Source organism: Heterodontus francisci, chromosome 20 (assembly GCF_036365525.1).
Source record: "Heterodontus francisci isolate sHetFra1 chromosome 20, sHetFra1.hap1, whole genome shotgun sequence".
NCBI classification, from domain to species: domain Eukaryota; kingdom Metazoa; phylum Chordata; class Chondrichthyes; order Heterodontiformes; family Heterodontidae; genus Heterodontus; species Heterodontus francisci.
In genome coordinates, this window is record NC_090390.1 from 15,420,786 (window position 1) to 15,434,840 (window position 14,055).

Consider the following 14,055-nt stretch of genomic DNA (forward strand, 5'->3'; position numbering starts at 1 on the left):
GAGTCATAGAATGATACAGCACAGAAGAATGCCATTCAGCCCATTGTGCCTATGTTGGCTCTCTGAAAGAGCTATCCGATTAGTCCCACTAACCTGCTCTTTCCCTTTAGCCCTGCAAGTTTTCCCTTTCAAGTATTTATCAAGTGCCCTTTTGAAAGTTATTGAATCTGCTTCCACCACCAATTTCTTTTAGTTACTCTTAGTAGTACAACCCCAAGCTTCTCCAGTCCCTCCATGTAACTGAAGACTCTCATCCTTGGTACCATTCTAATAAATCTCTTCTGCACCCTCTCCAAGGCCTTGATATCCTTCATGACATGTGCTGTCCAGAATTGAACACAATATTCCAGCTGAGGCCTAACCAGTGGTTGATACAGGTTTAGCATAGCTTGCTTACTTTTGTACTCTATGGCCAGAATTTAATGGTGAGGCAGTGGCCCCGCCTACCAGCTGGAAAGCTAGGGGCAAGCCCATCCCTGCTGGGCCCATCCTCAGTTGGCCTAAGAGTGGGCAGTCCATCTGCCACCTCCTCTGCTGCTGGTAGGTGCGTAGCATGGAAGACATGGCAATCCTCCCCATCCTATTTTACGTCTCCCTGCCTCCTAGCCCATTCCTGGGGGTGGGGATGTTAAATTCTGGCCTATGCCTCTATATCTAAAGACTATGATCCCATAGGCTTTTGCTTAACAGCCTTCTCAACCTGTCCTGCCATCTTCAAAAGCTTATGTACATACACTCGCTTTGTTCCTGCACACCCTTTAAATTGTACCTTTTAGTTTATATTGCCTCTCCCCATTCTTCCTACCAAGATGTATCACTTAACACTTCAACAAATCTGGTTCACTAATCTCCTCTGAGGGAGAAAATCTGCCATCCTTACCTGGTCTGGCCTACATGTAACTCCAGACCCAATGCAATGTGATTAGCTCTTAGCCTCCCTCTGAAATGGCCTAACAAGTCACTCAGTTCAAGGGCAATTAGGAATGGGAAATAAATGCTGGCTTTGCCAACTATGCTCACATGCCAAGAACGAATAAAACAAAACACTTCCCGGTATAAAATTACTTCTTTCACATGTCCACCCATTCCACCAGTCTGTCTATGTCATTCTAAAGTTTGTTACTCTCCTCTTTACTGTTACATTTCCAGGTTATGTGTCATAATTTCAAAGTTGTGTCCTTTAGAACCAAAGCCTGTGTTTTTAATGTATATCAAAAACTGCAGTGGTCCTAATACTGCCCTCTGGGGAACAGCACGGCATACTTTCCTCCCATCTGAAAACAGACATTCACCACTACTGTCTGCTTTTTATCCCTCAGCCAATTTTATATCCACTCTGTTACTGTCCCTTTAATCCCATGGGCTTTAATTTTACAAATAAGGCTATTATATGGCTCTTTATCAAACGCCTTTTGAAAGTCCATATCCACATCAACTACACTACCTTCATCAGCTTTCTCTGTTAGTTATTTCGAATCTTTCTTTCTATTTATACTTCTTCATATTAGGCAACATCCTGGTGGACCTGCACTGCACACGCTCAATACCTTTGCAATTGTTTAGAGCCCAATCTCTACACTGTACTCTAACTGAGGTCTTATTAATGTTTCACACTAACCCTTTATTTCCTCTTGGCTATTGCATTCTGCACCTCTAGTGATAATAATTAGAATTCTGTTGGATTTTTTAATAATCTTATTAATCTGAAGTGCTACCTTTATTTTCTGTGAATCTGAACCTCCACCAAACCCTCTGCTCTTCCAGAATACCAAGCCTAGTTTCATTGAGTATAATTACTGCTGCTTTGTTTCACCAAAATATATCACCTCACACTTAATGACATTGAATTCCATCTGCCACTTTTTAGCCAAACAACAATAACAGCAATTTGTATTTATATTGCTCCTTTAACATAATAAAATGTCTCAAGGTGCTTCACAGGAGCACTATAAAGCAAAATTTGACATTGAGGCATATAAGCAGATGGTGGTGTAGTGGTAATCTACAGGTCCAGGCTGAAGCCCTAGGGCAATAGGTTCAAATCCCACCATTGTAGCTGTGGAATTAAATTCATTTAATAAACTTAATTAATGACAAATCTGGAATTGAAAGCTAGTCTCAGTAATGGTGCCATGAAATGATCATTGATTGTCAGAAAAACCCATCTCGTTCATTAATGCCTTTTAGGGAAGAAAATATGCCCTGCTGCTTTGACCTACATGTGACACCAGACCCACGGCATTGCGGTTGACTCTTAACTGCCCTCTGAAATGGCCTAGCAAGCCTACAGTAATATTGACAGCTCTCTCAACACATTTCCTGCACTTTCTCTTAATATAGGAAGTGCTTGGGCATTTAATGTGTTCTTTGTTGAATAGTTTTCTATTCCTTCATAAAGTGTATTTTTAGGTTGTCAGACTCACGCTGGGTTTTATTTTAAATGTTTCTGCTGTGGGCTAAGATTCAAAAAATCTTTTTAAATCTAAGTAACAATGTCCAGACATTACATCTGCGACACTCATAGAATTTACAACTCAGTTGTCAAGGAGAATTAGGGATGGGCAACAAATGCTGGCCTTGCCAGCGATGCCCACATCCCATGAAAGAATAAAACAAATTAGGTCAGATGACTAACAGCTTGCTCAAAGAGGTATAAAGAGTATCTTAAAGGCAGAAAGTGAGGTGGAGAGGTGGAGGGAGGGAATTCTAGAGTTTGAGGTCTAGGCAACTGAAGGCGTGGCCACCAATGGTGGAGCAATTAAAATCGGGGAGGCTCAAGAGGCCAGAATTAGAGGAGCACGGATATCTCAGAGGATTGTGGGACTGAAGGAGATTACAGAGATAGAGAGGAGTGAGACCATGGAGGGATTTGAAGGCAAGGATTGGAGTTTTAAAATTGCTTTACCAGGAGCCAATGTTGGTCAGTGAGCACAGGGCTGATAGGTGAATGGGACTTTGTGTGAGTAAAGAAAAAGGCAGCAGAGTTTTAAATGATCTCAATTTTACAGAGGGTAGAACGTGGGAGGCTGGCCAGGGTTGTGTTGGAATAGTCAAGTCTAGAGGTAAGAAAAGGCATAGATGAGAGTTTCAGCAGCAGATCAGCTGAGGCAGGGGTGGGTCAGGCAATGCTACGCAGGTGGAAATAGGCAGTCTTAGTGATGACTAGAATATGTGGTCAGCAGCTCATTTTGGATTCAAATATCGCAGCAAGGTTGTGAACAGTCTGAAATATAAACAAGAAATGCTGGAAATACTCAGCAGGTCTGGCAGCGTCTGTGAAGAGAGAAGCAGAGTTAACGTTTCAGGTCAGTGACCCTTCTTCAGAACTTGTGAACAGTCTGGTTTAGTCTCAGACATTTGCCAAGAAGAGGGATGGATCAGTGGCTAGGGAATGGACTTTGTAACATACGGCCAAAGACAATGGCTTCAGTCTTCTCAAGATTTAATTGGAGGATGTTTCTGCCCATCCAGCACTGGATGTCAGATAAGCAGTCTGACAATTTAGCAACAGTGGAGGAATCGAAAGAGGTGATGGTGAGGTACAACTGGGTGTTGTCGGAATACATATGAAAACTCATACTGTGTTTTCAGTTGATGCCGCTGAGGGGCAGCATGTAAATAAGAAACAGAAGGGGGCCAAAGATAGATCCTTGGGGGCACCAGAGGTAAATGATGCAGGAGTGGGAAGAGAGGCCATTGCAAGTGATTCTCTGGCTACAATTAATAGATAAGAATGGAGCCAGACAAGTGCAGTCCCACCCAGCCGGACAATGGTGGAGAGGTATTGTAGGAGGATGGTGTTGTCAACCATGACCAATGCTGCAGATAGGTCGAGAAGGACGAGGAGGGAAAGTTTACCTTTGTGACAGTCACATAGGATGTCATTTGTGACTTGTGAAAGGAGCCGTTATGCAGAGGTAGAAACCTGATTACAGGGTTTGAAACGTAAAGTTCCCCAGGAAAGAATGGCATGGATTTGGGAGGCGACAACATTTTCAAGGAGTTTGGAGAGGAAAGGGAGGTTGGAAATGGGGTGGTGGCTTACAACGATGGTGGGATCGAGGATCGGTTTTATGTGGAGAAGAGTGACAACCTTCACCTTTGGTGCCCCAGTCCCCAGTAAAACCATTACTCTCTCCCAACTTGGCCGTTGCCCGTGGTATGGCCCTCATATCTGCTCCCTTAAGTTCAAAGGATGCAGACTTAAAGGATATGATGGCAACTGATTTAGCCATCCACTGCTATGTCTGGCTGGACTGCATAAAGCATCATCAGGCCATGCTTTTGTCTGTTACAATTCTCCCATCCTACCAATATCCCTTTGCAGTTTCCTTTGGTCTCCTAAACAATTAACTAGGGAAATACCTTGCTGGACATTCGGGAGAAATAGAAGGATCCTAAGCAGATCTGGAGAAGTCACACCAATGTAGAAGGAGCAAATCTGAGGAATTTCCCAGTTGATGCCTCCTATTTTGGGGTCATGTGCAAATTTCAACACCAATCTCTGAAGACCTGTATACAAATCATTGACATATGTGATGAAAAGAAGTGGTTCCAGAAAGGAACAATGAAGGACAGCATAATTAACTTCTACATGAACAAATTCGGCGGTCCATTATTATAGCAGGTTCGTTGGCTCATTCAATTGCATCTTTGCTAGCTTGAATCTATAGCAGGTTTGATGGCCACATCTACAGCAGGTTTGATGGCCAAATCTACAGCAGGTTTGGTGGCCGAATCTATCGCAGGTTTGATGGCCGAATCTACAGCAGGTTTGATGGCCAAATCGAGAGCAGGTTTGATGGCCCAATCTACAGCAGATTTGATGGCCAAATCTACAGCAGGTTTGATGGCCGAATCTACGGCAGGTTTGATGGCCAAATCTATAGCAGGTTTGATGGCCAAATCTATAGCAGGTTTGATGGCCAAAGCTGTAGCAGGTTTGATGGCCGAAGCTACAGCAGGTTTGATCGCTGAATCTACAGCAGGTTTGGTAGCTTGAAGCTATAGCAGGTTTGATAGCTGAATCTATAGCAGGTTTGGTAGCTTGAAGCTATAGCAGGTTTGATGGCCAATCTAAAGCAGGTTTGATGACGAATCTATAGCAGGTTTCATGGCTGAATCTATGGCAGGTTTGATGGCCGAATCTTGAGCAGGTTTGGTGGCCAAAACTATAGCAGATTTGATGGCCAAATCTACAGCAGGTTTGATGGCCAAATCTACAGCAGGTTTGATGGCTGAATCTACGGCAGGTTTGGTGGCCGAATCTATAGCAGGTTTGGTGGCCTAACCTACCGCAGGTTTGGGGGTCGAATCAAAAGCAGGTTTGGGGGCCGAATCTACTGCAGGTTTGGAGGCCGAATCTATAGCAGGTTTGGGGGCCGAAGCAAAAGCAGCTTTGATGGCCAAATCTATAGCAGGTTTGATGGCCAATTCTTAAGCAGATTTGGTGGCCAAATCTATAGCAGGTTTGATGGCCAATTCGATAGCAGGTTTGATGGCCAAATCTATAGCAGGTTTGATGGGCAAAACTACAGTCGGTTTGAGGGCCAAATCTATAGCAGGTTTGATGTGCGAATGTAGAGCAGGTTTGATGAGCGAATCTATAGCAGGTTTGATGGCCAAATCTACAGCAGGTTTGGTGGCCGTATCTATAGCAGGTTTGATGGCCTAATCTGCAGCAGGTGTGGTGGCCGTATCTATAGCAGGTTTGATGGCCGAATCTAAAGCAGGTTTGGTGGCCGAATCTACGGCAGATTTGTTGGCCAAATCTACAGCAGGTTTGATGGCTGAATCTATAGCAGGTTTGATGGCCGAATCTACAGCAGGTTTGATGGCCGAATCTATAGCAGGTTTGATGGCCGAATCTACAGCAGGTTTGATGGCCGAATCTATAGCAGGTTTGATGGCCAAATCTATAGCAGGTTTGATGGCCAAATCTACAGCAGGTTTGATGGCTGAATCTATAGCAGGTTTGATGGCCGAATCTACAGCAGGTTTGATGGCCAAATCTATAACAGGTTTGATGGCCGAATCTATAGCAGGTTTGATGGCCAAATCTACAGCAGGTTTGATGGCTGAATCTATAGCAGATTTGATGGCCGAATCTTTAGCAGGTTTGATGGCCAAAACTAGAGCAGATTTGATAGCCAAATCTATAGCAGGTTTGATGGCCAAATCTACAGCAGGTTTGATGGCTGAATCTACGGCAGGTTTGGTGGCCGAATCTATAGCAGGTTTGGTGGCCGAATCTACCGCAGGTTTGGGGGCAGAATCTATAGCAGGTTTGGGGGCCGAATCTACGGCAGGTTTGATGGCTGAATCTACAGCAGGTTTGATGGCTGAATCGACAGCAGGTTTGATGTGCGAATCAATAGCAGGTTTGATGGCCAAAGCTACAGCAGGTTTGATGGCCGAATCTACAGCAGGTTTGATGGCCGAATCTATAGCAGGTTTGATGGCCAAATCTATAGCAGGTTTGATGGCCAAATCTACAGCAGGTTTGATGGCTGAATCTATAGCAGGTTTGATGGCCGAATCTACAGCAGGTTTGATGGCCAAATCTATAACAGGTTTGATGGCCGAATCTATAGCAGGTTTGATGGCCAAATCTACAGCAGGTTTGATGGCTGAATCTATAGCAGATTTGATGGCCGAATCTTTAGCAGGTTTGATGGCCAAAACTAGAGCAGATTTGATAGCCAAATCTATAGCAGGTTTGATGGCCAAATCTATAGCAGGTTTGATGGCCAAATCTACAGCAGGTTTGATGGCTGAATCTATAGCAGGTTTGATGGCCGAATCTACAGCAGGTTTGATGGCCAAATCTATAACAGGTTTGATGGCCGAATCTATAGCAGGTTTGATGGCCAAATCTACAGCAGGTTTGATGGCTGAATCTATAGCAGATTTGATGGCCGAATCTTTAGCAGGTTTGATGGCCAAAACTAGAGCAGATTTGATAGCCAAATCTATAGCAGGTTTGATGGCTGAATCTACGGCAGGTTTGATGGCTGAATCTACGGCAGGTTTGGTGGCCGAATCTATAGCAGGTTTGGTGGCCGAATCTACCGCAGGTTTGGGGGCAGAATCTATAGCAGGTTTGGAGGCCGAATCTACGGCAGGTTTGATGGCTGAATCTACAGCAGGTTTGATGGCTGAATCGACAGCAGGTTTGATGTGCGAATCAATAGCAGGTTTGATGGCCAAAGCTACAGCAGGTTTGGTGGCCAAATCTATAGCAGGTTTGATGGCCAAATCTATAGCAGGTTTGATGGCCAAATCTATAGCAGGTTTGATGGCCAAAAAGGCAGTCGGTTTGAGGACCAAATCGATAGCAGTTTTGATGTGCGAATCTATAGCAGGTTTGATGAGTGAATCGAGAGCAGGTTTGATGGCCAAATCTATAGCAGGTTTGATGGCCAAATCTGTGGCAGGTTTGATGGCCAATTCTATAGCAGGTTTGGTGGCCAAATCTGTGGCAGGTTTGATGGCTGAATCTACGGCAGGTTTGGTGGCCGAATCTATAGCAGGTTTGGTGGCCTAACCTACCGCAGGTTTGGGGGTCGAATCTATAGCAGGTTTGATGGCCAAATATACAGCAGGTTTGATGGCTGAATCTACAGCAGGTTTGGTGGCCGAATCTATTGTAGGTTTGATGGCCAAATCTGTGGCAGGTTTGATGGCCAATTCTATAGCAGGTTTGGTGGCCAAATCTATAGCAGGTTTGATGGCCAAAACGGCAGTCGGTTTGAGGGCCAAATCTGCAGCAGGTTTGATGTGCGAATCTATAGCAGGTTTGATGAGTGAATTTATAGCAGGTTTGATGGCCAAATCTATAGCAGGTTTGATGGCCAAATCTATAGCAGGTTTGATGGCCAAATCTATAGCAGGTTTGATGGCCAAATCTACGGCAGGTTTGATGGCCAAATCTACAGCAGGTTTGATGGCCGAATCGTTAGCAGGTTTGGTGGCCAAAACTATAGCAGATTTGATGGCCAAATCTATAGCAGGTTTGATGGCCAAATATACAGCAGGTTTGATGGCTGAATCTACAGCAGGTTTGGTGGCCGAATCTATTGTAGGTTTGGTGGCCGAATCTACTGCAGGTTTGGGTGCCGAATCTATAGCAGGTTTGGGGGCTGAATCTACAGCAGATTTGGTGGCTGAATCTATAGCAGGTTTGGTGGCCGAATCTACCGCAGGTTTGGTGGCCGAAGCTATAGCAGGTTTGGGGGCCGAATCTAGAGCAGGTTTGGTGGCTGAATCTATAGCAGGTTTGATGTGCGAATCTATAGCATGTTTGATGGCCAAAGCTACAGCAGGTTTGGTGGCCAAATCTATAGCAGGTTTGATGGCCAAATCTATAGCAGGTTTGATGGCCAAATCTATAGCAGGTTTGATGGCCAAAAAGGCAGTCGGTTTGAGGACCAAATCGATAGCAGTTTTGATGTGCGAATCTATAGCAGGTTTGATGAGTGAATCGAGAGCAGGTTTGATGGCCAAATCTATAGCAGGTTTGATGGCCAAATCTGTGGCAGGTTTGATGGCCAATTCTATAGCAGGTTTGGTGGCCAAATCTGTGGCAGGTTTGATGGCTGAATCTACGGCAGGTTTGGTGGCCGAATCTATAGCAGGTTTGGTGGCCTAACCTACCGCAGGTTTGGGGGTCGAATCTATAGCAGGTTTGATGGCCAAATATACAGCAGGTTTGATGGCTGAATCTACAGCAGGTTTGGTGGCCGAATCTATTGTAGGTTTGGTGGCCGAATCTACAGCAGGTTTGGTGGCCGAATCTATAGCAGGTTTGGTGGCCAAATCTATAGCAGGTTTGATGGCCAAAACGGCAGTCGGTTTGAGGGCCAAATCTGCAGCAGGTTTGATGTGCGAATCTATAGCAGGTTTGATGAGTGAATTTATAGCAGGTTTGATGGCCAAATCTATAGCAGGTTTGATGGCCAAATCTATAGCAGGTTTGATGGCCAAATCTATAGCAGGTTTGATGGCCAAATCTACGGCAGGTTTGATGGCCAAATCTACAGCAGGTTTGATGGCCGAATCGTTAGCAGGTTTGGTGGCCAAAACTATAGCAGATTTGATGGCCAAATCTATAGCAGGTTTGATGGCCAAATATACAGCAGGTTTGATGGCTGAATCTACAGCAGGTTTGGTGGCCGAATCTATTGTAGGTTTGGTGGCCGAATCTACCGCAGGTTTGGGTGCCGAATCTATAGCAGGTTTGGGGGCTGAATCTACAGCAGATTTGGTGGCTGAATCTATAGCAGGTTTGGTGGCCGAATCTACCGCAGGTTTGGTGGCCGAAGCTATAGCAGGTTTGGGGGCCGAATCTAGAGCAGGTTTGGTGGCTGAATCTATAGCAGGTTTGATGTGCGAATCTATAGCAGGTTTGATGGCCAAAGCTACAGCAGGTTTGATGGCCAAATCTATAGCAGGTTTGATGGCCAAAACGGCAGTCGGTTTGAGGACCAAATCTATCGCAGTTTTGATGTGCGAATCTGTAGCAGGTTTGATGAGTGAATCTATAGCAGGTTTAATGGCCAAATCTATAGCAGGTTTGATGGCCAAATCTATAGCAGGTTTGATGGCCAATTCTATAGCAGGTTTGATGGGCAAAACTACAGTCGGTTTGAGGGCCAAATCTATAGCAGGTTTGATGTGCGAATGTATAGCAGGTTTGATGAGCGAATCTATAGCATGTTTGATGGCCAAAGCTACAGCAGGTTTGGTGGCCAAATCTATAGCAGGTTTGATGTGCGAATGTATAGCAGGTTTGATGAGCGAATCTATAGCAGGTTTGATGGCCAAATCTACAGCAGGTTTGGTGGCCGTATCTATAGCAGGTTTGATGGCCTAATCTGCAGCAGGTGTGGTGGCCGTATCTATAGCAGGTTTGATGGCCGAATCTAAAGCAGGTTTGGTGGCCGAATCTACGGCAGATTTGTTGGCCAAATCTACAGCAGGTTTGATGGCTGAATCTATAGCAGGTTTGATGGCCGAATCTACAGCAGGTTTGATGGCCGAATCTATAGCAGGTTTGATGGCCAAATCTATAGCAGGTTTGATGGCCGAATCTATAGCAGGTTTGGTGGCCAAATCTACGGCAGGTTTGATGGCCAAATCTACAGCAGGTTTGATGGCTGAATCTATAGCAGGTTTGATGGCCGAATCTTTAGCAGGTTTGATGGCCAAAACTATAGCAGATTTGATGGCCAAATCTATAGCAGGTTTGATGGCCAAATCTACAGCAGGTTTGATGGCTGAATCTACGGCAGGTTTGGTGGCCGAATCTACCGCAGGTTTGGGGGCCGAATCTATAGCAGGTTTGGGGGCCGAATCTACGGCAGGTTTGATGGCTGAATCGACAGCTGATTTGGTGGCTGAATCTATAGCAGGTTTGGTGGCCGAATCTACCGCAGGTTTGGTGGCCGAAGCTATAGCAGGTTTGGGGGCCGAATCTAGAGCAGGTTTGGTGGCTGAATCTATAGCAGGTTTGATGTGCGAATCAATAGCATGTTTGATGGCCAAAGCTACAGCAGGTTTGGTGGCCAAATCTATAGCAGGTTTGATGGCCAAATCTATAGCAGGTTTGATGGCCAAATCTATAGCAGGTTTGATGGCCAAAAAGGCAGTCGGTTTGAGGACCAAATCGATAGCAGTTTTGATGTGCGAATCTATAGCAGGTTTGATGAGTGAATCGAGAGCAGGTTTGATGGCCAAATCTATAGCAGGTTTGATGGCCAAAACTGTGGCAGGTTTGATGGTCAATTCTATAGCAGGTTTGGTGGCCAAATCTGTGGCAGGTTTGATGGCTGAATCTACGGCAGGTTTGGTGGCCGAATCTATAGCAGGTTTGGTGGCCTAACCTACCGCAGGTTTGGGGGTCGAATCAAAAGCAGGTTTGGGGGCCGAATCTACTGCAGGTTTGGAGGCCGAATCTCTCGCAGGTTTGGGGGCCGAAGCAAAAGCAGCTTTGATGGCCAAATCTATAGCAGGTTTGATGGCCAATTCTTAAGCAGATTTGGTGGCCAAATCTATAGCAGGTTTGATGGCCAATTCGATAGCAGGTTTGATGGCCAAATCTATAGCAGGTTTGATGGGCAAAACTACAGTCGGTTTGAGGGCCAAATCTATAGCAGGTTTGATGTGCGAATGTATAGCAGGTTTGATGAGCGAATCTATAGCAGGTTTGATGGCCAAATCTACAGCAGGTTTGGTGGCCGTATCTATAGCAGGTTTGATGGCCTAATCTGCAGCAGGTGTGGTGGCCGTATCTATAGCAGGTTTGATGGCCGAATCTAAAGCAGGTTTGGTGGCCGAATCTACGGCAGATTTGTTGGCCAAATCTACAGCAGGTTTGATGGCTGAATCTATAGCAGGTTTGATGGCCGAATCTACAGCAGGTTTGATGGCCGAATCTATAGCAGGTTTGATGGCCGAATCTACAGCAGGTTTGATGGCCGAATCTATAGCAGGTTTGATGGCCAAATCTATAGCAGGTTTGATGGCCAAATCTACAGCAGGTTTGATGGCTGAATCTATAGCAGGTTTGATGGCCGAATCTACAGCAGGTTTGATGGCCGAATCTATAGCAGGTTTGATGGCCAAATCTATAACAGGTTTGATGGCCGAATCTATAGCAGGTTTGATGGCCAAATCTACAGCAGGTTTGATGGCTGAATCTATAGCAGATTTGATGGCCGAATCTTTAGCAGGTTTGATGGCCAAAACTAGAGCAGATTTGATAGCCAAATCTATAGCAGGTTTGATGGCCAAATCTACAGCAGGTTTGATGGCTGAATCTACGGCAGGTTTGGTGGCCGAATCTATAGCAGGTTTGGTGGCCGAATCTACCGCAGGTTTGGGGGCCGAATCTATAGCAGGTTTGGGGGCCGAATCTACGGCAGGTTTGATGGCTGAATCTACAGCAGGTTTGATGGCTGAATCGACAGCAGGTTTGATGTGCGAATCAATAGCAGGTTTGATGGCCAAAGCTACAGCAGGTTTGGTGGCCAAATCTATAGCAGGTTTGATGGCCAAATCTATAGCAGGTTTGATGGCCAAATCTATAGCAGGTTTGATGGCCAAAACGGCAGTCGGTTTGAGGACCAAATCTATAGCAGTTTTGATGTGCGAATCTATAGCAGGTTTGATGAGTGAATCGAGAGCAGGTTTGATGGCCAAATCTATAGCAGGTTTGATGGCCAAATCTATGGCAGGTTTGATGGCCAATTGTATAGCAGGTTTGGTGGCCAAATCTATAGCAGGTTTGATGGCCAATTCTATAGCAGGTTGAATGGCCAAATCTATAGCAGGTTTGGTGGCCAAATCTACCGCAGGTTTGGGGGTCGAATCAAAAGCAGGTTTGGGGGCCGAATCTACTGCAGGTTTGGAGGCCGAATCTATAGCAGGTTTGGGGGCCGAAGCAAAAGCAGCTTTGATGGCCAAATCTATAGCAGGTTTGATGGCCAATTCTTAAGCAGATTTGGTGGCCAAATCTATAGCAGGTTTGATGGCCAATTCGATAGCAGGTTTGATGGCCAAATCTATAGCAGGTTTGATGGGCAAAACTACAGTCGGTTTGAGGGCCAAATCTATAGCAGGTTTGATGTGCGAATGTATAGCAGGTTTGATGAGCGAATCTATAGCAGGTTTGATGGCCAAATCTACAGCAGGTTTGGTGGCCGTATCTATAGCAGGTTTGATGGCCTAATCTGCAGCAGGTGTGGTGGCCGTATCTATAGCAGGTTTGATGGCCGAATCTAAAGCAGGTTTGGTGGCCGAATCTACGGCAGATTTGTTGGCCAAATCTACAGCAGGTTTGATGGCTGAATCTATAGCAGCTTTGATGGCCAATTCTATAGCAGGTTTGATGGCCGAATCTAATAGCAGATTTGGTCGCCTAACCTACCGCAGGTTTGGGGGCCGAATCAAAAGCAGGTTTGGGGGCCGAATCTACTGCAGGTTTTGAGGCCGAATCTATAGCAGGTTTGGGGGCCGAAGCAAAAGCAGCTTTGATGGCCAAATCTATAGCAGGTTTGATGGCCAATTCTTAAGCAGGTTTGGTGGCCAAATCTATAGCAGGTTTGATGGCCAATTCGAGAGCAGGTTTGATGGCCAAATCTATAGCAGGTTTGATGGGCAAAACTACAGTCGGTTTGAGGGCCAAATCTATAGCAGGTTTGATGTGCGAATGTATAGCAGGTTTGATGAGCGAATCTATAGCAGGTTTGATGGCCAAATCTACAGCAGGTTTGGTGGCCGTATCTATAGCAGGTTTGATGGCCTAATCTGCAGCAGGTGTGGTGGCCGTATCTATAGCAGGTTTGATGGCCGAATCTAAAGCAGGTTTGTTGGCCAAATCTACAGCAGGTTTGATGGCTGAATCTATAGCAGGTTTGATGGCCAAATCTATAGCAGGTTTGATGGCCGAATCTATAGCAGGTTTGGTGGCCAAATCTACGGCAGGTTTGATGGCCAAATCTACAGCAGGTTTGATGGCTGAATCTATAGCAGGTTTGATGGCCGAATCTTTAGCAGGTTTGATGGCCAAAACTATAGCAGATTTGATGGCCAAATCTATAGCAGGTTTGATGGCCAAATCTACAGCAGGTTTGATGGCTGAATCTACGGCAGGTTTGGTGGCCGAATCTATAGCAGGTTTGGTGGCCGAATCTACCGCAGGTTTGGGGGCCGAATCTATAGCAGGTTTGGGGGCCGAATCTACGGCAGGTTTGATGGCTGAATCTACAGCAGGTTTGATGGCTGAATCGACAGCTGATTTGGTGGCTGAATCTATAGCAGGTTTGATGTGCGAATCAATAGCAGGTTTGATGGCCAAAGCTACAGCAGATTTGGTGGCCAAATCTATAGCAGGTTTGATGGCCAAATCTATAGCAGGTTTGATGGCCAAAAAGGCAGTCGGTTTGAGGACCAAATCTATAGCAGTTTTGATGTGCGAATCTATAGCAGGTTTGATGAGTGAATCGAGAGCAGGTTTGATGGCCAAATCTATAGCAGGTTTGATGGCCAAATCTG

The 14,055-nt window shown here is 45.4% G+C and overlaps 1 protein-coding gene across 1 annotated transcript; it reads left to right on the forward strand.

Moving 5' to 3' along the window:
• The first annotated feature begins 4,921 nt into the window (after window positions 1–4,921).
• LOC137380840 (fap1 adhesin-like) lies at window positions 4,922–10,882 on the forward strand. The gene is made up of 9 exons (XM_068053251.1): window positions 4,922–4,988; window positions 5,301–5,420; window positions 5,682–5,828; window positions 7,245–7,436; window positions 8,085–8,540; window positions 9,189–9,308; window positions 9,405–9,596; window positions 9,882–10,028; window positions 10,317–10,882. Exons 1-9 carry the CDS (start codon window positions 4,922–4,924, stop codon window positions 10,880–10,882), a joined length of 2,007 nt encoding a protein of 668 aa, XP_067909352.1.
• Window positions 10,883–14,055: the final 3,173 nt, after the last annotated feature.

What these genes read in the sequence shown, in the direction of transcription:
- LOC137380840 (XM_068053251.1), top strand. Translation starts at nt 4,922, where the DNA reads ATGGCCAAAGCTGTAGCAGGTTTGATGGCCGAAGCTACAGCAGGTTTG. An exon ending in GATGGCCGAATCTACAGCAG is followed by an intron (nt 5,829 to 7,244) that starts GTTTGATGGCCG and finishes AATCTATAGCAG; the next exon opens with GTTTGATGGCCAAATCTATA. An exon ending in GATGGCCAAATCTATAGCAG is followed by an intron (nt 9,597 to 9,881) that starts GTTTGATGGCCA and finishes CCTAATCTGCAG; the next exon opens with CAGGTGTGGTGGCCGTATCT.